At 43.6% G+C, this 25,122-nt stretch overlaps 1 protein-coding gene across 5 annotated transcripts in view; it reads right to left on the reverse strand.

Moving 5' to 3' along the window:
• MYO1B (myosin IB) overlaps positions 1-25,122 on the reverse strand; it is a 420,293-nt gene that overhangs the window by 30,771 nt on the left and 364,400 nt on the right. For all 5 annotated transcript variants that reach the window (XM_077448750.1, XM_077448748.1, XM_077448749.1 and 2 more), the window contains 2 exons: positions 18,342-18,476; positions 402-508 (listed from right to left, as the gene is read on the reverse strand). In XM_077448750.1, coding sequence (XP_077304876.1) covers positions 402-508; positions 18,342-18,476 — 242 coding nt within the window. The remainder of the gene's footprint in view (positions 1-401; positions 509-18,341; positions 18,477-25,122) is intronic.

Raw genomic sequence — 25,122 nt, forward strand, 5'->3', positions numbered from 1 at the left:
ACACTTGCCTCCGACTTCCACTGCATTCAAACACTGCAGCATCTATCAGCTCTTGGCATTCAAGCCTTCAGGAAGTGTCAGATGTTCCCCACTGTGTGCTGTGGTTTTATCCTTCAAACCCTAGGTCACTGCTGTGTCCTTTACTGAAGTGGCTATTTGTGAAAGGAGTCACAAAGTCCAGTGTGGGACACAAGCAAAGAATATTAAAGAAATACGGAGAGAAGGTAGGAGTCACAGACTGCCGAAGCAGTAAGTATAAAAGCTCTTCTGATGCAATATACTAAAGAGTCTCTTTAAGAACTCAAATTCCAATAAATACATACTGTACGAACGGTTTTCTTTCAGAACAGTGATGGCTGACCATTATCACAAGTACTTCATGAAGTGAGAGGAGCTCTTACCTGGGAGGGTACAATGATTTCTTATCCTTGAAGAGTTCACTGGCATCCAGTTTTTCATCATATATGAACTTTTTCTGCTCTGTGAACTGGTCCCTGTACTTTTTGCACTAAAAGACAAAGCAAAGGGGCTAGTCAGCACAGGAATCTCTACCAATTATATGGACATTTTTTTCCTTTCATCTGGAGGAGGGGCTTTCACACACTACTGTATGTATCCCTGAGCTAAGGGGGGGGGGGGGGGGGGGGGTTCGAGGGAGGGGTCAAAGTGATTTCTCAAAAAATAAAATAAAGCATGGAGACGGATGAATGGGTGAGTTTGCTGTGAAAATGAAAAATGAATTAAAAAGTCTTAAACAGTCTTCAGTTTGTGGTGCTCAGATTTCGTTTAGTTTAGTTCCACTTTAAATTTGGGTTTTAGTTCATTTCTAATAGCTTAGAAATAGCTAATAATCATTTACATTGAAAGGCTAGTAGCCTGACAATATTCTGTCATGGGAATGTGAATTTGGACACTACCTTAGACAATTGCCTCTCATCCTATGTCTTATTGGCCTACTACGCTAGGCACGTGGGAACGGAGACTGCAGGATGAGCCAGCCAGCTGAACGGTGAGAGATCAAGGATGGGGAGTTTACATTTCTACTGGAACGGAGTAAAATAAAGGAAATAATGGTAAATAATCTTATTCTTTCATATAATATATACAGCTGAGGAACTGCTGTGAGAACTAGATGGTATTACAGCAGGGGTAGACAACCTGGGACCCTCCAACTGTTGTGGAACTACATTTCCCATGAGGAATGGCAAGCTGGCAGTTACAATTACACCCAGAGGCATGATGGGACTTGTAGTTCTGCAACAGTTGAGGGCCCCAGGTTGCCTATCCCTGGTATACAGTATGTAGCAGTTTACTTGGGCTTAGAATCCAGTATGAACTGAGTGTTCAAAGTTTGAACATAACAGGACTTTCACAGTATGTTATTACACACAGAGATAACATGGTTGCTTGTACCAACACCCTGTGGAGGTTGAGATCACTGGGACGTTTTGTGAGAGCAACCGCAGTCTGAAAGGGGTAATTACTGCATTCCACATTCCTTTTATTGTTTCACTTTAAGCATTATTAAAATCACTGCTCCCAAAAAAAATGGCAATTTTTAAAACTTTTTTTTGCATTGATACATGTCCCCTGGGGCAGGACCCGGGTCCCCAAACACTTTTTATGATAATAACTTATATATTAACCTTTAAAATTAGCACTTTTGATTTTTCATGTTCGTGTCCCATAGACTTTAAAGGTGTTCTCATGTTCGAACACATTTTTTTCCTCTTTGCATGTTCTGGATGCAAACTGAACAGGGAGGTGTTTGGCTCATCCCTAGTGGGGAGCCATTAATGCTTATTAGCACCCCCATGCATCGGTAAATACAGCATGCTCTGTGGGGCTGCCCTACATATGCGTTTTGGGAACCTAAAGCGTTGGGAACATTTTTCCTGCATTTCCCACAGCTACATCAGCCCATTCAGATGAATGGACTGCTGTGCCCATGCAAATGCAGGACACATGACAGTGTGAATGTAGCTTAAAGCTTAGGCATGGTATTTCAAACTGTCCAACTCTCTGCTTACTTAAATCCTGGGATATAGACAATTTCCATAGCGGTAAAGAGAACCCTCTTTGCAGCCCACAGTGTAATAGTACTGAGAGAAGTTGCCAACAATGCCCCTATACTATATGACTGGGTTATAGAACTCTTTTATTACATAACAAAAAGAGGTAAACTTATTCAGTCTGAATATTATTCTGTCTGGAATTGCTGGCATGAAGCAGGAGATGTGATTTTACCCTTAATAAAAGGATACAGGAGTATGTACGTTGATAAGCCAACAATTGTTTAAAAAAATAAAAATAAAAACAAAAAAAGAGTTTTTGTTTTTAAAGAAAAAAGTTTTAGCATGAAATAATTGCAGTATTACATATAACAATAAAATGCTGCCTGCATTACAATCACTGTATATGGCTAGTCAAATTCCACAAGGTTCATGTTCCTAGTGGTTAATCTTCTACATGCTACCATCTACAAATAGCTGCTTAAGAAAAGAGCACTAGTTTGTTTTTGTGACATTAATTACACACGTTTACATCAGCTGTAAAACAAGACAGGAAGTTTATAATCACCATACTGATGGAATTTTCCCATTTCCTCTATAAAGAATTTCTTTCCCATCCCCCAAAGTCTGGTCAACAGAGCACCAATTATTGTAAATGAACACTGGAGGCCAGGCCAATTCATTGTTATATTTATTTTTACACCCTACTAAAAAGCTCACATAAATATAACTGACATACTTGCTACACACACTAAATTATTATACATACACATCTTCTATATGTATGCATATACATGCATAAATACATATCCACACACAAAATACAAGACTGGATAAAACTTTCCAAATCTCATTCTCCCCACAGTAACGGTATTTAAGGTTCCTTTTCACTCCACCTTCAAATTGCAGCCAGATATGCAGCTTTGATTATTATACAGCATTCACTGATTACAACAAATCATTAAGAGCTATCCCACGCAGAGTTACATTTAAAAGGAGAAGTGCAGTCAAAGCTAGCTTGGCCCTACTTCTCCTGTGGATCACACAGTTTGTTCTATACTCCTGTGACCCCATTTTCCGTGTACAGCGAGAGCTGGCATCATAGAGTCAGTTCAGGCTGGGGAAAGATTGTGACCCATATGGTTGGGATCCACCCAGGAGCCTGGACTGACACCTGGCTTAGGCTCTCAGCGAGCCGCTGAGAGCCTGAGCCAGCTATTCCCACCCCCTTCACAGCCCAGCACTTCTGGAACCAGAACAGACAGCGGTGGCTGACAGTCCTGGCTCTCTGTTCAGAGCGGCAGGGAGAACTGAGGGATTAGCTGTGTTTGATCGTTCGGTTCTCAGCCTTAGAGCCAGCAGGGGACAGATGCAGCATCAGACCGATGCTGCATTAACCTAGGAAAGTACGATTTAAAAAAAATCTATTTTAAACTATAAAAACCTAGCAGATTTTCAAATGAAAATATTTGTTTTGAGAACATTTATTTTTCTAAATTCTTATTGGTCTGAAATCTACATTTTTTTTTGACCCTAGTGATGAGAAAATGCAAAAGGAGCAGAAATTGTTTCTCTGACAAATGTTTTTGTAAAAAAAGAAACAATATAGCCTCTTCAATTTGGGCCAGAAAGTCATATGATATGCAGATCCTCTGCCCACTTATGCATGCAAGATGGGATGAATCCTGTAGGAAGAGATTTGTACAGTTAAGATAAGAAGTCAGGTACATAAGATATATCCATGGATATGTTTTAAAAATGAGTCATCCAGGATTCAAATTTTTAGCAATGGTAGACTTGAATCTGGTATGCTGACCAAATGTCAATAGGTGAATCCAATAAATGTTGAATATCTAACGGTGAAGGACATCTAGAAGATGACACAAATGTAGGAGGTGAAATTTGTCTATTTCAAAGAGGTAAACAAGGTGTTTGTTAATATTAGACACAAACTCAAGATCTCTCAGTAAGAGGGTTAGAGGGGACAGGTGTGGCAAGCTATCCGAAAGGGAAAAAGTGGAGGAGCTCACTTTAAGCATAGTTACAATAGTTGGGTGCGCAAGAGAAATGATAGGATTAACAACGGGAGCCAGAAAATACAGGACAGCGTGACTGGGGAGTATTTCTGTTCAATCGTGGCCCAGGGTTTTACAGCTTATGTGTACCAGCTCACCATGTGAACCAAATCTAAGGTCTTTATCACAAGTTAGCCTGCAGTTTCCTGCTTGTGTATTCTTACTTCCTTGCTGCAGTGCTTCTCTACCCTGATTCCTTCACACGTGTGGTTGGGCTGTGCTCCCCTGTGGGCATTGCCACAAACCTGTGGGCTTTTATTTCCTTCCCTTGCTTCCTTCCTGGCCCTTCTCCTAGTTTACTTGCCTATATAAGACATGCTCAGTGTAACCCACATTGCCTGAGCAACATCACAGTTCTCTGAGCTCCCAGTCGCTTGTCTCTTGTGTATCCAGTATCAGACTAGCCATGGACCAACCCCAGCTTCTTTTATCATCTATGCTTGTTCGCTACCCGCCTTAACCTCGGCTTGTCTCCAGAATATCCTCTGGTCGGCTGCTGCTGTGTACTCTGCACACGTGTGCGATCTCCATATCCTAAGCTTGACATATCTGAGGGCCACCACCTGGTTCCAGTCCAAGTCCATCTCCACAATCAGGGGCTCTGGTACAGAAGTAGACTGGGGGCTTAGACTCCACGCCCTGGGGAACCCTGAGTAGGCGATCTACAAGGGCTCACTACCGCAGGCACTTGACAGCCTTCTAGTATAATAGGGTATCGGGTAAGCCAATACCCTCATTTAGCTTGGGAAAAGATACAAGAAAGAGACACACATATGAGGCGGTTTGTCTTCCCAGATAAATATGAGAAGTAGGGCATATACAGATGGTCAAAAAAGGTAGAGGGGATCCATATGGGGAGGGTTTGAATCATGTATCATATCTGTGGTAGAAAGGTCCTCTGAAAAGAGTTAGATCATCCAAACCATGTCATGTTTAGGTCCCTTCACTTTTGGGGGTGTAGGTATATTTTAGACAGCAGGGGCGAAAGTTGGCCTCAAAGGGTTGATCTGGGTTAGGGGTGATCTGTACACCCAAGTATTTAACATTGTGGGAAGCTCAGAAAAGGGTAAAGATTGTTTTAGCCAAGCAACTCCTTTAACTGTTAGGGATACACTGAGGGTTACAATTTAGAGTATAGAAGATGATCAGCGCTGTCGATTGTGCTAACCCATATACATATTGAGGTATATCAGTATTAAACTCACTGTGCAAATACATCACTGTGCAAATGATGCAGATCATATAACTGTGCAAGTACTGTAAACAATGACTGAGTATTGAACTCACTGTGCAAATATATATGATGCAAACAATAACTGCAAATGCTGTAAACAATAATGACTGTATAATCATATATAACACTGCACAATGTCCCAGTGCAAACTATGATAAATGATTCTGTGCAAAAAACACTTATAAATAGCAAAATAAAGTGACTTGTGCTCAACAGAAAATGTGAGTGAATAAATCACACAAAAATAGTCAATACAGTCCCGAATTATCACAAAGATCAAAGCAATCAGGATGGAAAGGTTGTGATCAAATATTCATAGTTCATAAAAAAGTGAAGAAAAAAACAAAATGGTGGACTTGTGCAAAACGTGCATAAAGTGCTTCAATCGCTATCTACAATAAATAGCCTCCAATGTGGGATCTTCGTGTGCTCACTACACTCTTACCTCCTATTATTAAACAAGTGAGATTTAACTGTATTTCTGTCTCAGTCTGATTCATGGTTCGACAGCCGAAGGGCCACGAATTCAGAAGATGCAGTCAATCCACTTGCTCATCCAATCTGGAAAAAATATAACCAACAAGATCACTGCATGGATCAGTTTGCCTTGGCATTACAAACGCTCCTGAGTCACATGGCTCGCCGGGAATCTCACACTGTGGCTGCTCCGGTACAACCTGTGTTGCAGGCTGTCCCTGCTGCTGCTGCTCCAGTCTTTGTGCAGGCACCTGCCTCGAATATTCCCTCTATAAGAGGCATGTCTGGTTCCGCTCCGCTTTCCCAGCGATTTGGGGGCGATCCAGTCCAATGCAGAGGGTTGCTCAACCAGGTTGAGATATACTTTGTTTTGCAATATCTTTGCTTTCTGAGAGAGCCTTGGACTGGGCAAACACCCTATGGGAGATGCAAAAACCTGTTGTCTCGAGTTAGCCTGAGTTTGTGGCTTCCGTTAAAAGAGTATTTGACATTCCCGCATGCTCCGCTTTTGCTGCCAAGTGCCTCATTTCAATCAGGGTACGAGAACTGTTGCCGATTAAACCCATTGAATTCTGTACTCTGGCAGCAGAGGTTGCTTGGAACAATGAGGCTGCTTTTTCTAATGGTCTCTCGGATACCATCAGGGATGAGATGGCAGCCAGAGATATACCCACTGAGCTGGAGAAGTTGATCATGTTTGCCAGCCTCATTGACTCCAGACTAAGACTCTCATTTAAGGAGTGCTTGCAGATGCCTCCTGTATATTTGTCCCACCCTTGCCTCCTGGTACCGAGTCGGTCAGTAAAGATGAAACCATGCACATTGGCTTCAGGCGGCTCTTTGCGGATGAGTTATCCCTTAGGAGAAGAGAGAGATTGTGCCTTCATTGTGCCATTGTACCGTGCATTTATTGTACCTGCCAGGCAGGTCACTTTTTGAAGTCATGCACTACCCCTCCAGGAAATGCCCGAACCTTGAGGTCCTGTCACGGACAGACCTTAGGTGGCGTTTCGTCCCCAGTTATCTAGAAGGATAAGCCCCTGGTTTTAGTTACCCTTTCTTGGGGTGAGTCGTCCATCGAGATACAGGCTCTAATGGACCCTGGGGCTGCAGGCCTGTTCTTTGATGCTGCCTTTGTAACGAAGCACTCAATTCTGCTCCACTTGCCATTGAGGCTCTTGATGGGAGACCTCTACAGCCTGTCCATGTGACTCACAAGACTGTTCCATTGTCCATAGGAGCTCTTCACCATGATATAATCCAATTCCAAGTTAATTTCTCATCTAGGTTTCCACTGGTTATTGGTTATCCTTGGTTACAGAGGCACAACCCCTCTTTGATTGGCTCTGCGCTGAGGTTTTCTCCTGGCCACCACAATGTGATCAGACCTGCTTCCAGAAGGTAGCCAAGGTCCTGTGCACTACTTCTCTCTCCTCTCAGTCGGACGAGTACTGCGATTTTAGTCTTTGACAAAGGTCAAGTCGGTAGTTTGCCTCCAAACTGGTTGTATGATTGCACAATTGACCGTCAACCTTGTGCCATACCCCCTCATGGCCAGGTTTACCCGGTGTCGGTCTTGGAGGATAAGGCCATGGAGGAGTATGTTGCAGATGCACTCTCGAGGTTTCATCCGCAAATCCTCGTCTCCTGCTGGTGCCGGTTTCTTCTTTGTGAAGAAGAAGAGTGGTGAACTGAGGCCTTGTATTGATTATAGGGGTCTCAATCGTTTCAGGATTAAGAATCCCTATTTGATTCCGTTGATTATGGAGTTATTTGACCGTCTCAAGGGAGCAACGGTTTTCACAAAGCTTGATTTGAGTGGGGCATATGAGGATCAAGGAGGGTGAGTGGAAAACTGCGTTTAATACCAGAACAGGCCATTATGATTACCTTGTAATGCTTTCTGGCCTTTGTAACACCTCCGCAGTTTTCCAGGAATTTATTAATAATGTCCTCAGAGATTTGTTGCAGTTATGTGTGGTGGTTTATCTCAACGATATCCTCATATTATCCAAGTCCCCGGAGAGCCACCACACAGATGTCTGTTGGGTGCTTCAGAAACTAAGAGGACAATCTCTATTGTAAATTGGAGAAGTGTGAATTCCATTGTGAACAGGTTAAAAGGTTATGCAATTTCCCCTGCTGGCTTTTTGATGGACCCAAAGAAACTTTCAGTGGTCCAACAGTGGCCCGACCCATGGGTTTATGTCCTCTGCAGCGCTTTCTTCTTGCTTTGCCAACTATTATCGGAAGTTTATTCGTAACTTCTCATCCCTGGTCAAGCCCCTGACTGATATGACCAGAAAGGATGGTAACCCACAGAGTTGGTCTCTAGAGTCCATTAAGGCCTTTGAGAGTCTCAAGGCGGACTTTGTTTCTGCTCCTGTGTTGGCACATCCTGATCCTACATTACCTTTTATCCTTGAGGTTGATGCTTCTAGGACTGGAGTTGGCACCCTTCTGTCTCAACATCCTACCTCTGAGAGCACCATGTATTCTTGTGGCTACTTTTCCAAGAAATTGTCACCTGTGGAGTGCAATTACGAGATTGGTGACAAAACTGTTAGCGATCATTTTAGTCCTGAAAACAATGGAGACATCTCCTTGAAGGTATTGTGTCGGTTCTCATTCTTACGGACCATAAGAATCTCACATTCTTGTCTGAGGCTAAACGCCTCTCTCCCAAAAGGGCACAATGGGTTATTTTCTTGTCTAGTTTCAATTACATTGTCTCATTCTTACCAGGTACCAAGAATGTAAGGGCTGACGCTATGTCACAACAATTTTCCTCCATTTCCAAGATGGAGTTAGTTCTGGTTCCTGTGATTCCTCCTGATCGTATTCTAGCTACAGTTTGCACTAGTTTCACTTCTCCTTTGGGTAACAAAATTCTTGCTGCTCAGGTCCATGCTCCTCCTGAGAAACCTTGTAAACGCTGTTTTGTTCCAGACAGTCTCCGTACTGCTGTGCTCCAGACCATTCTTCCAAGGCTGCTGGTGACCCTGGGAAGAATCAACTCTTTTGGGCCATTTCCCAACAATTCTGGTGGCCCAGTCTACGTGCTGATGTAACTGCCTTTTTAACTGCCTATTCCGTGTGTGCTCAGAGTAAGATTCCACGACACCATCCAGTGGGCCTCCTAAAACCCATACCCAATGGAGAGAGGCCCTGGACCCACGTCTATGGATTTCATTGTGGAGTTACCCAACTCCTAGGGCAACACAGTTATTCTTATGGTGGTTGACCGGCTCATGAAAATTTATCATTGTATTCCACTTAAGGAGTTGCCCACTTCTTAGGAACTGGCTTCCATTTTTGCTCGGGAGATCTTTTGCTTACATGGGCTACCCAAGGTGATCATTTCGGACAAAGGTTGTCAGTTTGTGTCCTGGTAAGTCATTTGTGCACAGTTAGGAATTCAGCTTGCTTTCTCCTCTGCGTATCACCCACAGTCTAATGGGGCCTCAGAACAAACCAATCAGTTCTTGGAGAAATTCCTACGTTGCTCTAGTTCTGATCATACCAACTGGTCAGACCTCTTATCGTGGACGGAGTTTGCCCACAATAGTGCCTTGAATTCTGCTTCCTGATTGTCCCCGTTTATGGCAAACTATGGTTTCCGACCTTCCATTTTGCCTGACTCGTTTGTTCTGTACAGTATCCCTGCATTAGAGGAGCATCTCTGTGGTCTTTGTTCCACTTGGGCAGAAGTCCAGGAGGCTTTGCGACATGCTAATGATAGGTACAGACTCCATGCTGACAGCAGACGCCTGCTTGCACCTCCATACCAGGTTGGGGACAGGGTCTGGCTGTCATCTCGTAACCTCCGACTTCATGTCCCCTCTCTGAAGTTCGCACTTCGGTTTATTGGGCCTTTCCGTATCTTTTGCAGGATTAACTCAGTGGCTTACGCATTAGACCTTCCTTCTAATATGCGTATCTCAAATGTATTTCATGTCTCCTTATTAAAACCTTTGGTTTGCAACCACTTTACCACCTTGGTGCCTCGTCCATTGTTTACTTCTGTAGGTACCTTGGGCGCATAGCGTACCTGGTGCATTGGAAAGGGTACGGTCCAGAGGAACGCTTTTGGGTCTCATCCTCGGACATTCATGCCCTTGTCCTTCTTGATTTCCATAGACTTTCTCCTCAAGCCTAGTGATCCTCCGAGGTGGAGGGGTCATTAAGGAGGGGGTACTGTCAGGGCTGGGCTCAGCCCATCCTTCTCTTAGCTGTTAGCTAATTGCTAGCTCCTATCTTTCCACAGTGACTCACCTGTTGATGATATCCTGCTCGTCAGTCCTTTCTACTTAAGCCGTCCAGCTCTGATGATCTCTGCCTTTGCCTTGGTCACATCTTTAGAGAAGCTCTCCTGTGTTCTTGTTAAAGACTTGCTTGGCTAACAATCCTTGTGGCAGATCCTGCTTGCTGTTCTACTGCGCACTTCTCTGGCTCCCTGACGTTTTGGCTTGTCTGACTATCTGTTCTGGTTCCTGAACTCTGGCTATGTTTTGACTACGTTGACTACGTTTACTCATTTCCTTTTTTTATTATTAAAAGAGTGAGATTTAACTGTATTTCTGTCTCAGTCTGATCTTGGTTCGACAGTAGGCGAAGAGTCATGAATTCAGAAGATACAGTCAATCCACTTGTTGGTAATATTTTTTCCAGATTGGATGAGCAAGTTCACCACATGGATCAGTTTGCCATGGCGTGTTTTGATTATGTTTACTCTGTTTACCTTTTTTTATTATAATATACCTTTACTCGTTTACTTTTATTAAACAAGCAAGATTTAACTGTACTTCTGTCTCAGTCTGATTCATGGTTTCTTACAAGAATATAGCAAGCTGAAGACAGCAGATACAGTATACAAGTAAAACTTGTGTAGGGAGATTTGTTTCATCTCTGTGTAGCATGCATCTGAGGCAGTACACTTCACTGGGTATACGTGAGGGTTTACATCCACTTTAAGATCCACATTGTACAGGATAATTGTTCTGTAACTTCTACATTGAGAAAGGCAATTGTTTAGGGAGCACAGTAATATGTGCCCTGAGGGAGTCTGTTGGGTGGGATGCTCAAGTCAAAAAGAAATTAAATACACAGAAAATAAGATGTGAGGCTCTTCTTGAATGTTTTGTAGTATGATGTGGACACCTGACAGACTATCAGGACCAGGATATTTTCCTGATTTAGCCAATGCAATAGCTGCGTGTAATTCAACTTCCAAGATGGAAAATGTAATGCCTGGAGAAATGATTCTATAGCAGGTTACTTTCTCATAGTGGGAATGCAGGGAACTTGGGGATAAGGTATATAATTTGTGATAGTAAGTTTAAAATTCCTGAGCTATCAAACTGGACATGGTGTGTTTGGCTCCAGATAGGAAAGATATGGAGTATATACTACAGGTTCTGTGGCGGGCCCCTAAGGGCACTTGTCAGCATGAGAATTTGTAAGAGAACTCATAAAACATACATTCACAAGTTTCTATTCATGATAATTGAACAGGAGTGAATTCAATCTCTCCTGCAGGACCAGGAGTTTGCAGTGTAAGGCAGAGGCAATAGATTTTTTGTGGAGGGACTCTAACTTAAGGATATGCATTTATAAGATATAACATTGGAGAGGGTTGCTTCTTTAGGCGGGTTCTGTACTTTATATAAAAAAAGATGTAGTAACTGTCTGGTATCCATGAAGTGAAACAGATGGAGTTCAGCAAAGAGTTTTTCAAGGTAAGTATAAGAGGTGTGATGTACCTCAGGAGATATTGAGCAAAGGGGTCATATGCAAAGTTAAAACCCCCTAAGGACCATCAGACCCTCTCCAAAGTCTGCGACGACTTGCGAAAGATGCTATGTAAAGACCAGAAGACCAGGTGATTTGTGTTAGGAAAGTATATGTTAATAAAGGACACCAGAACCTTGCCAATTTTCCCTTGATTAAAAGATCGGCGTATTGAAAAACAAAAAACAAAGGACAATGCGGTGGCTCAGGCAATCAAGATACCGACTCCTTTAATTTTGGGGTGGAGGTTACTGGACCGGGATCCAAAATAAAAAGGGAAAGTGAGTAAGCTGGGAGAACAGGTGGAGACAAGGTGAAAAAAGAATGGTGGGGAAAAGGGGTAAAGAGAAGTAAAAGAAAAATGTAAGCGGGGAGGATATTAGAAACAAAGTGTCCAAAACCATGACGCAGTGCTGTATCGCAAAAAATGGCCTGGTCATTGAGCAGCCAAATTTTTAAGGGCTGAAATGGTTAAGGAACTACCCCATAGCCTGACCTCTCATAGCAGAAGCAAAACCTGTGAGAGGGGGTATAATCAATGCTTCTCTGCAACAGGAAACATTGTTCCTAACAGGCAGTAAACTGGGGAGAAGACTCAAAACGGGACGCCTATATTGGGTATTGGCTCAAGATGTCCAAACAGTATAAAGAGAAGATAGAGCAGGAATCAAACAATCAATGCTCCAATTTATTCACAAAGTTCAATAAAATTATACATGTAAAAAATCCATACATATCCATTTGTGCTTGAAAAGGCTTAAATGTGGTAGAGCTGGCTGAAAACCACTGTAGTCAGATGATGGGTGACTCATACACCCGGTCCTAGGGGAGGTATTATCAATGTCAATTCTGATGGAGTTAAAATGACTCTAGCAGCCGCCTGAGTGTGGTAGATGAAGCCACTTGGGGACACAGGAAGGTTTGGCTGTCGAGCCGGAAAGACATCACAGTCCTGCAGATCGTGGAAGAGAAGCTACTCAGAACACAGGAGAGCATGGCTGTCGGCCTGGAAATGACATCGCCGGCCAGGTAAGAAGCCATGGGCGTCTCCAACCTCCACCAAGGGATTAGGAAGACACAAGTTTAGCCCGCACTGGCAACCTATTGCAAGCCGGATGTTACATGGGTACAAGTGGCATTACTGAATTATATACAGGGAGCCAGGGGGAGTGAGCCATCCAAGACCTCCTATTAAAATTAACCCCATATTTACTCAACTGTAACAAGACTAAACACAATAAGAAAAAAAATCAATAGTAATAAAAACAATGTTCAAAGAAATATCAGGAGCACTAATACCAGGTCTGTATCCAACTTCACCTGGTCATGCAATACAAAACCCTATCAAAAAAAATACCATCTATAATAATAATAAATACAACAAAAAATTGCTACCTTTCTGCATGTCAAAAGAACAAAGACAAAAAACAAAATAACCCAGACACGATGGAAAAAAGGAATATTAAAAAGAGAATTAGAAACTGATATTGCTATTAAATGATGCATTAAAATGATTTATTGCAGCTAAACGGTATGGATTTCCACAGTACAAAATTTACGTTTCAAGGCCAACACTGAAATTTTAACAGATCTCTGTAGGTGACTTGATACAAGATTTCGATGTAGGACTGGGAGGGATAGAAGGTTCCTTAACATTGGCTGAATATACAGCGTTAAAGGATCTTGAAAATAACCTAGACATAGTTATTAAACAGGCTGATGGGGGGGGGGGGGGGGGGGTCTGGTCATTCAGAATAGGAGGGTTTAGATTAATCTTTCCAACTACTGATTCCCAGACCCACATAATACTAAATCATCCACCACTTCCAGGTTTCTAGGTGTCAATAAAACCATTGATAGGAGGAAGCTGCTAAAGATGGGGTCCTTAATAAGAATATATGCTTCCTTCCCACTGTAGCAACCCTCATTTCTAACACCTACAAAAGGTGTATGAATCCTTAGAGAATCCCCCAGGTAGGCCCATTGTGGCAAAGAAACAACTTTTGAGTGGCTTGTAGAACATGTTTTGAAACCTATCATTTTTCAATTACCACCTGTCATTCGGAATTCCAGCCATTTCATTGTAATTATAGGTGGGACAACAAATACATGTGGGCTTCCCTTGACGTCAGCTCCTTGTATACATCAATCCCACATGAGTTTGGATTGACAGCTTTAAGTTATTTCCTTTGCAAGGACCCCAATATGAATTCCCGCCAGGTGTAATTCTCAGTGCAGGGAATGAAGTTCTGCCTAGAGCACAAATTTAAGTTTTTGGACAGGATTTATCTACAAACCAGAGGTACTGCTATGCCAATATGACAATGGGCTAATGGGAGGAGATGTTCATTTGGAACAACCCATATGCTTCAGCATCCGGTATTTTATGATGATATGTTGGTGATTTGGGACAGCTGCAGGGGGGCATTTTCAGCATGTGTGTCACACTGCAATAGCAATAGGTTTGGGATGAGCTTTACTCATATAATATATTTTAACAGCTTAGTGTTTCTAGATTTTGAGTTAACACATGATGAGGGGGTTATTAGAACCAGAAACCAGTGCAAACCAACAGGTGGCAACTTGTATTTGCCCTATGCGAGTTGCCACCACCCATCTTGTTAAAAGAATATACCAAAGGGTCAGTTCCATGGACTCAAGAGGAACTGTACTAAGGTCCAAGGTTTACATTTCACAAAGCAGTGATCTCTAGGAGAAATTCAAAGAGATGGGTTATCCTGATGATCAACGAAGAGCGTTTAACGCCTTCTTGGGAGATCAGGGCAGGAACAAGAAAGAAAATTCCAACAGCTCATATGTGAGATATGTGTGGTTTTAATGGTGATTATAACACTAACACTATCTGCAATATTGCAAATGACATTGGCATATTTTGCAATCTGACCCGAAATTAGGCCCACACTTACCAAAGACTCCACAGATAACATTCAAAAAGCATGTAATCTAAAGAATCATATTGCACCTAGCAAAATAAAGGGTCCACATACCAACATAGGGACATTAGAGCCTATTTTGATAATAGAGTTGGTATATACCAGTGTAGGAAGTGGGGATGTTTGATAACAGTTTGGGTAGCACTTTTACTAATGGTAAGTTTGTTATCTTCTCAACGGAATATGTGTTATGTTTTAAAATGCCCTTGTAAATTACTTTATGTAGAACACACCATACACACATTGCGAAAAAGGATTTGGTAAGCTAGGAGAGTGATAAAAGAAGGCAAGAATAAACATAGTATCCCACATTATTTTGCCTTTGACCACAAAAAAGATCTGAAGGCCCTTACTGTATTGGCCATCGAACTGATACCAGAAGGTTCCCTTAGGACAGGGGTAGGCAACCTCGGCACTCCAGTTGTGGTGAAACTACAAATCCCATCATACCTCTAGGAGTCATGCCTGTGATTGTCAGGGTCTTGCAATGTCTCATGGGACTTGTAGTTTTAAAACAGTTGGATGGCTGAGGTTGCCTAACCCTGCCTTAGGACAAATGAGAGTTTCGAGCTGTTCTGGATATATAAATTATGTAATTTGGCCCCATATGGCCTAAATGAAGAGATGGAAATCCATACCATTATTTATCTGCAATCAATCATTTTTAATCCATTTAATAACAAGATCAGTCTCCAATTCTTTTTAATATTCATTCTTCATTCATGTCTGGGTTTTTCCGTTTTTTAGTTCTTTTGACATGCAAAAAGGTAGTAATGATTTTTCATTTTATTTCTTGTACATGGTATTTTCTATAGAGTTGTAATATATGACCAGGTGAAGTAGGATGCAGAACCAGGTATTAGGGCTCCTAATATTGCTCTTAACATTTTTTTTTTAATACAGGCTCTTGGATGAGTCACTTCCCCGGGCTCCCTGTATAGAATTCTCTAATGCCGGTTGCACAATTAGACCGGAGGAAGGGGTGTTTGCCCCCGAAACATGGGTCAAAACATATGGCTTGCAATAGGTTACCTGTGCAGGCTAAACTTGTGGCTTCCTGATCCCCTGGAGGTTGGAGACACCCATGATTTCTTGCCGAATCGGCAATGTAATTTCTACCATCTGCAGGCCAAACCTTCCTGTGTCCCCAAGCAGTTTTATCTACTGCATTCCAGCAGCTGTCAGAATGGAAATCGGATAACACCTCCCCTGGGCCCGGGTCTGTGAGTCACCCATCATCTGACTACAGTGGTTTTCAGCCAGCTCCACCACATGTAAGCCTTGTCAAGCACAAATGGATAGGTATGGATTTTTTACATATACAATTTTATTTAAGTTTTTGAATAGATTTTTATCTGATTACTGGTCTATCTTCTCTTTATACTGGTTGGACATCTTGAGCCAATACACAATATAGGCAATCCATTGTTCGAGTCTTCTGTCATTATCTCATCTGGTCTATGAGTATGTGAGATGCCATTTTCTGGGATTATTCTGTAGAAATCCGCTCCGTGGAATATCTCCTAAACTGTGCACATTTAGGAGATATTCATTTTACCTACAAGTAAACTTTACTATAAGCTTGCCTGTAGGTAAAAATGGCAGACACGGCTTTACTACCACTTTAAGGACAACTTAGGAAAAATATCCTAAAATAAATAATTGTAACCAATAAAGAAATAATATTAAGAACCCACAAACATTAAGACAAGATACAGGACTACCATAGCCAGTGGGTTTTCCAATTCAACCCCTACCTAACTGGGGGGGGGGTTGGTGAGGGAGATGGCAGATTAAGTGATTTACACAACGTCAATGGGTAATATTTCTGGACACATCCAGTGTCTCATAATATGCTTATCACAGACTGCCAGACAGGAGTATCACTGTCTGATAGTGTATGCAGGTAAGAAGGTTATAACAATGAATTGGCAGTTGGTGTCCTGTAACAAACCGCAAAACACATAAAACAGTATTAGAAGGGACACCAACCCTGCATACACAGGTTATGTAGTATGCATATATATTCCAAAGTAATACATTTCCTGGCACAGTGTGTGCAGTACATTGGTAATCTTTGGCAGTCATTAAAACTACAGAAAGTGTCTGCTATGGGTAGGTTCAGTAACAATATAGCTCCAAAAACTAGGGAGGCAACCCATTACGTCTTACAAAAACAGAGGATATGAACATAAAGGGCCAAGGTAACAGAGACCAAGGTAGAGAACAGCCCATGGAAGGGCAGCAACTCAGTACATAGCCAAAAATGGCAGAGGGGCTGTGAATCTAATCCAGTAGTTGAAATCAAATATCTCTTCAACATAATCCCAAACAATCTGGATACATAGAAGACATTATGATTTAGCATTTCTAACAGAGCCAGATTTTCCACCAGACCGGCAACATGGAGACCTTTAATGCCCCACACATTTTGAAACCACTCAGGCCTGTGGAGACCAAGCTGGCCCTCAGAGTATGATGTTGCGTTCTATTGTGTTATTGCCCCTGAAGTCAAGGACAGCAGTGAATTACCGCCCACCATTCAAGGGCTATCCCAAACTTATTCATCTGACTTCTGGAGGTGGAAAACTATTGCACAGGCTAAAGATAACCCTAAGTCAAAATAAAATGCTCACATGGAGAGAGAGGAGGAACTACAACCCATCTGACCTGCCCACACATGGGAACGCTTGTGAATGTAAAAGATAGCACAACCCCCCCCCCCCCCCCAAAAAAAATCCTGACATTATAACCCAAGGGACGGCCACACATAGATCGAAATTACAATCTATGGCCAGAATAGCTCTTCACCTTCCCTAGTGTTAGAAAGATGCTCTTTTTTGATAAAGGGCTTGACTCAAAGATGTAGAATGTAATTTCTGACACCTCCTGATTGACAAATAAGAGACAAGCCCTAAAGGTCTGCAGCTGTGTAGGCTGCTCATCTTGAGAGCCCTAAGTGCCCACTAAATAACCGGAATTAAGGGTACAGAAGGCTTTGAGAATCTTATCCCTGACTGCAGCTACAAAGATGTATCAAGGGTGGTATAAAATCTGAGGAATGCGTCCCAGATGCCAGGGCCTAGAATGCTGTATATGATTTCTGCTGCTGCAAAAAAAAAAAATCACAACTGAAATGTGCTCACAGTGCAGGTAACGTTATAGAACGCTAGCTAGAATTCTGCTCAACATATTCTGCTTTTCTTTACTGAACATAAGCAGTAAAAGACCAATTGTACAACATGATTACAGTTTTGAGCCCAAAACATGCATAACAGTTCATTCAGAATGGATTGATGTCTTCAAATACTGCTCAAAACTAATTTATCATTACCCCTTTACCCTGGTAAAAAAAAACAAGGGTGTAATATGCAGGAAGATCTGAGGGCCATACAAGCGTCTCAAAATGTTAATAACCCATAACTGTTCTGTGCTAACATTTTAACCAATCCTTTGTTTCCATATGTTCTGCCTTCTTTTACACTATTAAGTGAAACCAAAGCTCATTCTTTTATTGTCGTTAAAGGAATCTGTTTTGACTTTATTTTTTCATGGTAAGAAAAATAAAAAAAAATGCAAATAAGCAAAACTCCACAAGCCTCCTGTACTGGCAGTATGTGTAAAAGAACTGCAGTTGTCAGCAGCATAATTTCTCCTGTGTGTATCATTACTGGCTTTACCAGTCAGCCTTCTGGCAACTCCACTGTCCTATGCTGGAAAAAAATGTTTTTTTTTTTAAATATCTTCTTAACATCAACAGCCTGGAAACAGATGATTATGGCTTGAATAAAAATCTTACCCTCCACAGATGGAAAATCCTTTTCATTTCCTTATGCGTGCTATCCAAAAAGAGGTAAGGCCTTGCTGGCCAATTATTGTCTATGGGTGACACGGAAGGAACTTTTGTCTTCATCTCCAGAAAGTACTTTTGCATCTGTAAAAATGTTAGATGACCTTATTATTGTATATAAATTGAAAAGCGCTTAAATTCCCAAATATCTTTATTGGGTATTAAGTTTATCAGCTATAAAGATTGAGAACAGGCCTTGAAACATTTGCCTGAAGTCCCACCTAAACAGTCTATAAAGGCACATGCTATTGTGATTTTGACAATGTTGTAATAGCTTTAATGGCAGCATTGGTTGACATTGGGGAACTGGACCACTTTTATAGTGTTGATAGGAGTTTAAAGCCAATATTTCACTGTTCCATGCAAAAAGACAAGTGTGATTAGGCCATCAATGTTTCATATGCTATTAGGGGAGTTCCCTTCACATAGTTCTCTATAAGATAGGGGTCACAAATCATCATTTATCTAAAATATAGCTTTAAGATCTTTTTTTTACTGTTAAACAGAAAATATGTTCACCATCAAATAGGTTAAATGCACGTGTTAATGTGGAACTATAGCTTATTATTGAAATCTTGCTAGCAGGGTGGATTGTCCCACATGCAGGAGCTAATCAAGATGGCATGGCCAAAGGCGGCAAACTTGTAATAAGCCTGGGCACAGATGGATGTGCCTGTGAGGGAGATCATATTGCTGTAGGGAAAGTAAATAGAGGATTTTAGTTTCCACTTAAAAGATCTGAGAACGTATTAAATTATTGGGGGGGGGGATTTATTAATTTCCAGTTCAAGAAAAAAACAAAAACGCTTCATCACTGTGTCCCCATTACTGTCCACATTCGGTCCTGGCTAAAACACTGGATGTAAGGAAATGTGATCAAAACCTTTCCATATAGTAGTGATCTCATAAAAGGGCTGGCGTGGGGCTTAATAGGTCAGTTTAAACAGTTCTTTGTGCAAAAGATCTTATGTAAATAAAACAAAAAAAAAAAAAAACACTTAAGTGATGCTCAATTTCACAAACATCAGCTGAGTAGTGATGGCCGAACAGTTCGCCCAGCGGTCGCTTCGCGGCGAATTTCGGCTGTTCGCGGTCCGCAAGTTCGGCAGACTATTGGCGCCATTCGCCCGGCGGACTTCCACGTTTACTGTGTAAAAGAACTTTGACCTATGATGACACATCCATCATGGGGTACAGGACAGCCAATTGAGACATTACAGCACATGGACACTTGGACATTTCCCCTAACCTATAAATACACCCGATCCGGCGGCCATTTTACATTCTTTCTTCTGTCACTATAGGGAGAGGTTGCGGTGTGGAGCAAGGAGAGATTACAGTGACCCAAATCGCTAGCTATTTGGTACACAAAAGTTATTTTCAGGACTGGTATAGGTGTTAGGTGTAGTTCAGGATAGGAAGTGCTGTGCTAGTGATTGTTGCAGCAGCCTGAGTGTCTTTTGTCAGTTTAGAGAAAGGGACAGGACGGTGTGTGCTGCAGGGACAGCCAGTTTAGTCATTAGCTGTTACTATCAGGTCCGCAAAAGTGCTATTTCAATTATTGTTCCAGTAGCCTCTGTTTTGTCAGTTTATATAGGGACAGGCAGGAAGCAGTGTGTCAGGCAGTGAGGGTCAGTTTAATCAGTAGCTGTTACTATTAGTTCCACAAAGGTTCTTTTCAGGACTGGTATCTTTCTTCCAAATATAGAAAGATTATTATACTTGAATGTTGCCCTTCTGCTGCAGTCTGCTAATCATTCACAACCCACTTGTTCCACAAAGCTCCTTATAAGGACTGGTAACTTGGTCTGTCTAGGGTGCTACAGTACATAGGGTTGAGTGAGGTACAGTCTGCCATGCTATAAGGACTGGTATCGGTTCACAATACATAGGGTTGAGGTGCACTACTGCTGACCGCTGCCCTATACTGCAGCAGTCCTTCATCGGTATAGGGACTGACGTACAGTCTGCTAATCACTCACACACAATCTACTTGGTCCACAAAAGTCCTTATAAGGACTGGTAAGGTATAGGGTACTACAGTACATAGGGTTGAGTGAGGTACAGTCTGCCATTCTATAAGGACTGGTATCGGTCCACAATACATAGGGTTGAGGTGCACTACTGCTGAACGCTGCCCTATACTGCAGCAGTCCTCATCGATATAGGGACTGAGTTTTGTCACAGGGTCATTTAAAAAATGACAGGCAGAGGAAGAGGCAGGCCCTTCCGCAGGGGTGGTAGGGGTAGGGCAGGAGCAACAGGCTTGAGCCAAAGTGGGAAGTTGCAGAAGGTGCGTTCAATTACTTTAAAGGACTCACCAGACTTGGTTGAGTGGCTCGCTCAGCCTTACTCTTCTGCACCCTCCTCAGCCTCTCGATCTGCACCCTCTTCTTCACTCTCTGCTATGTGCACCCCCAAAGACACTACCACCAACACCACCACCACATACCTTCCGCTTGAGTCACAGGAATTATTTTCCGATCCATATCAAGGACATTTATGATGCGCAGTCACTCTTGGTATTGGATCAGGAAGAGGAGGTAGCAACAACTGCTAGTCAGCAGTCTGACGACAGTACCCAGATCAGCCCAAGGAGGAGGTTGGTCCCCGGTGTTGCTGCCTACTCCGAGATCTCTACTTATAGCGGTGGGGAAAGTGACGTTGATGATGACGTGTCTAGTGATGTCACGTGGGTGCCCACAAGAGAGGAAGAGGAGGGGAGTTCAGAGGGAGATATGGACCAGCAGATAGGGAGGAGAAGCAGGAATAACTTACATTGCACAGGAGGGACAAAGCAGACTGCAAATGTATCAGGAGCGAGTCATCGACCATGTATGGTCACATCTGGCGCTCCCAGGACACCGGCACATGGCTCCACTGTGTGGGCTTTTTTTAACGTGTCCGCTGCTGACAATAGCGTTGCCATCTGCAATCTTTGCAGTCAACGCATTAGTCGCGGTAAGCCCAACACTCACCTAGGGACGACCGCCTTAAGAAGGCACATGAGCAGCCATCACCAAGCCGAGTGGGAGCAACGGAACACACAAAGCCACACTGCAGGCTCTCACCGTCCAGCCTCGTCTTCTACTTCTCCTCACAATTGTCCTCCACTCCACCTTCCATCGCGCCAAGCTCACGTTTTTCTGCAAAAAGGCAGGCTTCCGTGGGCCTAATGTTCGAGCGTAAAAAAATGATGATGCCGGATAACCCTCTTGCCCAACGGTTGACGGCTGGCTTGTCAGAACTCATAGCCCACCAACTACTGCCATATTAACTGGTGGACTCGGAGGCCTTTCGCAAATTTGTGGCCATTGGAACACCACAATGGAAGGTCCCAGGAAGGAAGTATTTCTCAGAGAAGGGCATCCCAGAGCTATATGGCCATGTTCAGCGTCAAGTGAATGTATCTCTGGCACACAGTGTCGGTGCCAAGATGCATCTGACCACAGACACGTGGTCTAGCAAACACGGCCAGGGAAGGTATATCATTTTTACTGCCCACTGGGTGAACCCTCTGACGGCCGTCAAGCATGTAACCCGTGGCACCCGTGTAGATTTGGTTTTACCGCCACGGATTGCATGCAGGGCTGACTCTTCTTCTCCTCCTCCATCCTCCTCCCTATCCTCCTCAGCTGACTCCTCCTTTTCCGCTACTAGTGTCTCTTCCGCTGCGCCGCCCAAGCTCCCCAGAACCTATTCGACATGCCAGGTGAGACGTTGCCATGCCGTGCTGCGTCTGTTGTGCCTGGAAGCCAAGAGCCACACTGGCCCGCCACTCCTTTCAGCTTTGCGTTCACAGGCAGATCAGTGGCTAACACCGCTCAATTTGACAGTTGGTAAAGTGGTGTGCGACAACGGTGCCAATCTGCTTAGCGCATTGAAACAGGGCAAAATCACGCACGTGCCATGCATGGCACACATCTTAAACTTGGTCGTGCAGCGATTCCTTGTCAAATACCCTGGGGTTCAGGACATCTTGCGGCAGGCAAGGAAAATCTCGGGCCATTTCAGAAGATCTTACATGGCCATGGCTCGCCTTGCTGACATTCAGCAGCGACACAATCTACCGGTCAGACGTCTTATTTGCAATTGCCCGACGCGATGGAACTCAACCTTCTATATGCTTGATAGGCTGCTCCAGCAGAAACGTGCAGTTAACGACTACCTGTATGAACTCTGCGGCAGAACCGGTTCTGGGGAGCTGGGGTTTTTTTCACCGCACCAGTGGCTGCTCATGCGCGACGCATGCAGACTTCTGCGCCCAGCGGGAAGATGAGGAAGTCGCAATGCTGGATGAATTCCCAGGGGGGGCTACTCTGAGACAAGTGAACAACAGGAGTCTGAAGAGTAGTCAGAGGAGGATGGTGCCTGGGCGGATGAGGAGGAGCAAGAAGAGCATGCTTTAAACCTTTCTGGGATCCCTGTTGTGCATGGATGGGGAGAGGAGAAAGAGGACGACATTATCTTGGATGATGAGCAGGAGCCAGGCCACCACACCGCTTCCACTTTAGTGCAAATTGGGGCCTTCATGCTCCAGTGTTTTAATAGGGACCCCCGTATAAAAAGCATAAGGGTCAAGGACCAGTACTGGGTGGCAACGTACTTAGACCTCCGGTACAAACACAAAATGGCAGAAATGTTACCGCCGTCACAGAGGGCTGGCAGAATGGAGCACTTCCAGGCCTTGCTTCAAGAAATTCTGCATTCTGCCTTTGCGTGCGCTGGCAGAGGAGCAATTCCCACTCCCAGAGAAGGAGATGCGGGTACCAATCCAACAGCGCCTGCAAGAAGAGGCCGGTTTGAAGATGTGTTGGTGACTTCAGATATGAGGTCATTCTTTCAGCCGACCCATCGACAGGTGTCATCCGGATCCAGCATCAGGGAACGCCTAGACCGTCAGGTGTCCGACTACATCGGGTTAACGGCCGATGTGGACACTCTGAGGAGTGATGAACCCCTGGACTACTGGGTGGGCAGGCTTGACCTCTGGCCAGAGCTTGCCCAATTCGCACTCGAACTGTTGGCTTGCCCCTCATCCAGTGTCCTGTCCGAAAGGACGTTCAGCGCAGCAGGGGGGATCGTGCCCGATAAGCGTACTCGCCTAGCTCATGACAGTGTTAACTACCTCACATTTCTAAAAATGAATGAGGCATGGATCTCGGAGGAATTCAACACATGTGACCAGTAGACCATGTGTATGTCTATAAACAATTTTTTTAAACGAGCACAAAGACCTTCTTTCTTCATTTGGCTCACTTCCTTGTCCAAAAAAAGCACACCGTACTATATGCCCGTACCCTCCTCTTTGAAGAGGTTGAGCGGTGTCATATTTCTACCGGGGCTGCTTATTATGAGGGGCTCCCACCATCCCTGTGCGGTGCCGACTTCCTCCTGGGGCTGCTTATTATGAGGGGCTCCCACCATCCCTGTGCTGACTTCCTCCTGGGGCTGTACCTCTGCTGTGCATATTTTGAGGTGCTTCCACCATCCCTGTGCTATGCTCATTATGAGGGGCTCCCACCATCCCTGTGCTGTGCTGACTTCCTCCTGGGGCTGCTTATTATGAGGGGCTCCCACCATCCCTGTGCTATGCTGACATCCTCCTGGGGCTGCTTATTATGAGGGGCTCCCACCATCCCTGTGCTATGCTCATTATGAGGGGCTCCCACCATCCCTGTGTTATGCCGACTTCCTCCTGGGGCTGCTTACGGTGCAGGTGTCAGTGCTGTATATCACGGTGCTGGTGTGAGTGCTTTATGTCACGCTGCTGATGTCAGTGCTCTCTATCACGGTGCTGCTGTCAGTGCTGTATATCACGGTGCTGGTGTGAGTGCTTTATGTCACGCTGCTGATATCAGTGCTCTCTATCATGGTGCTGCTGTCAGATCACTCTATCACGGTGCAGGTGTCATTGCTGTATGTCACACTGCTGGTGATCATCTCCTGCACCCTCTTCTTTGCCTACCCTGGTCCCTGACCTTCCCTCTCCTCCATTGCCTTCATGCGCTCCACAGTCCTGAATTGTCACAACAATTTCCCATATAAAAAAAAGAATGCTTGTAGTTGTCGATCCCAGATTCACCTCATACATGTGTTATGTCATTGGCCATGTGGTGGGACTAGGTTTGCACAGCTATTAATTATTTTGTGGCTGAAAATTTGACCTGTAGGTTTGCGAAGTTCGTCTCCCATTGAAGTCAATGGGGCCCGCGGCGAACGTTACGGTTCGCAAACTATCGGCCGCGTTCGTGAAACGTCCCGTCGGAAGTTCGTCCATCACTACAGCTGAGCACTAAAGACAATATCATTAAAGAAAAAAACAACAAAAAAAAAAACACACAACTGATTAAAAACGTCTAAACTATTTTTTAAGTTGTTAAGAATTAAGATAGTCCGCTTGATTGATATCTGCAAAGAAATTTTCTTCCTGTTGCGGCAGACAAATTGTACAAAGCTCATGTTCACCTTCAGGTGCCACATTGTCGGACTTAGCTCTGCTCAGGGTATCACTGCTATACATTTCATAGCCTGGCTTGTAGACAACATTGAGGTTGTAATGCTGCAATGTAAGCATCGTGCTCTGCAAACGCTCCAGAGCACACAAAAGGGGCTTTTTGAATATGGCTATCAGAGGTTTGTGATCAGTTTCAGCTGTAATTGAATCCTGTCCATAAGGATAATGATGGAAACGCTGGCAAGCAAATACAATGCTTAAACATTCCTTCTC

Source organism: Lithobates pipiens, unplaced genomic scaffold (assembly GCF_037356315.1).
Source record: "Lithobates pipiens isolate NorthernLeopardFrog02 unplaced genomic scaffold, aLitPip1_a1.2 Scaffold_22, whole genome shotgun sequence".
NCBI classification, from domain to species: domain Eukaryota; kingdom Metazoa; phylum Chordata; class Amphibia; order Anura; family Ranidae; genus Lithobates; species Lithobates pipiens.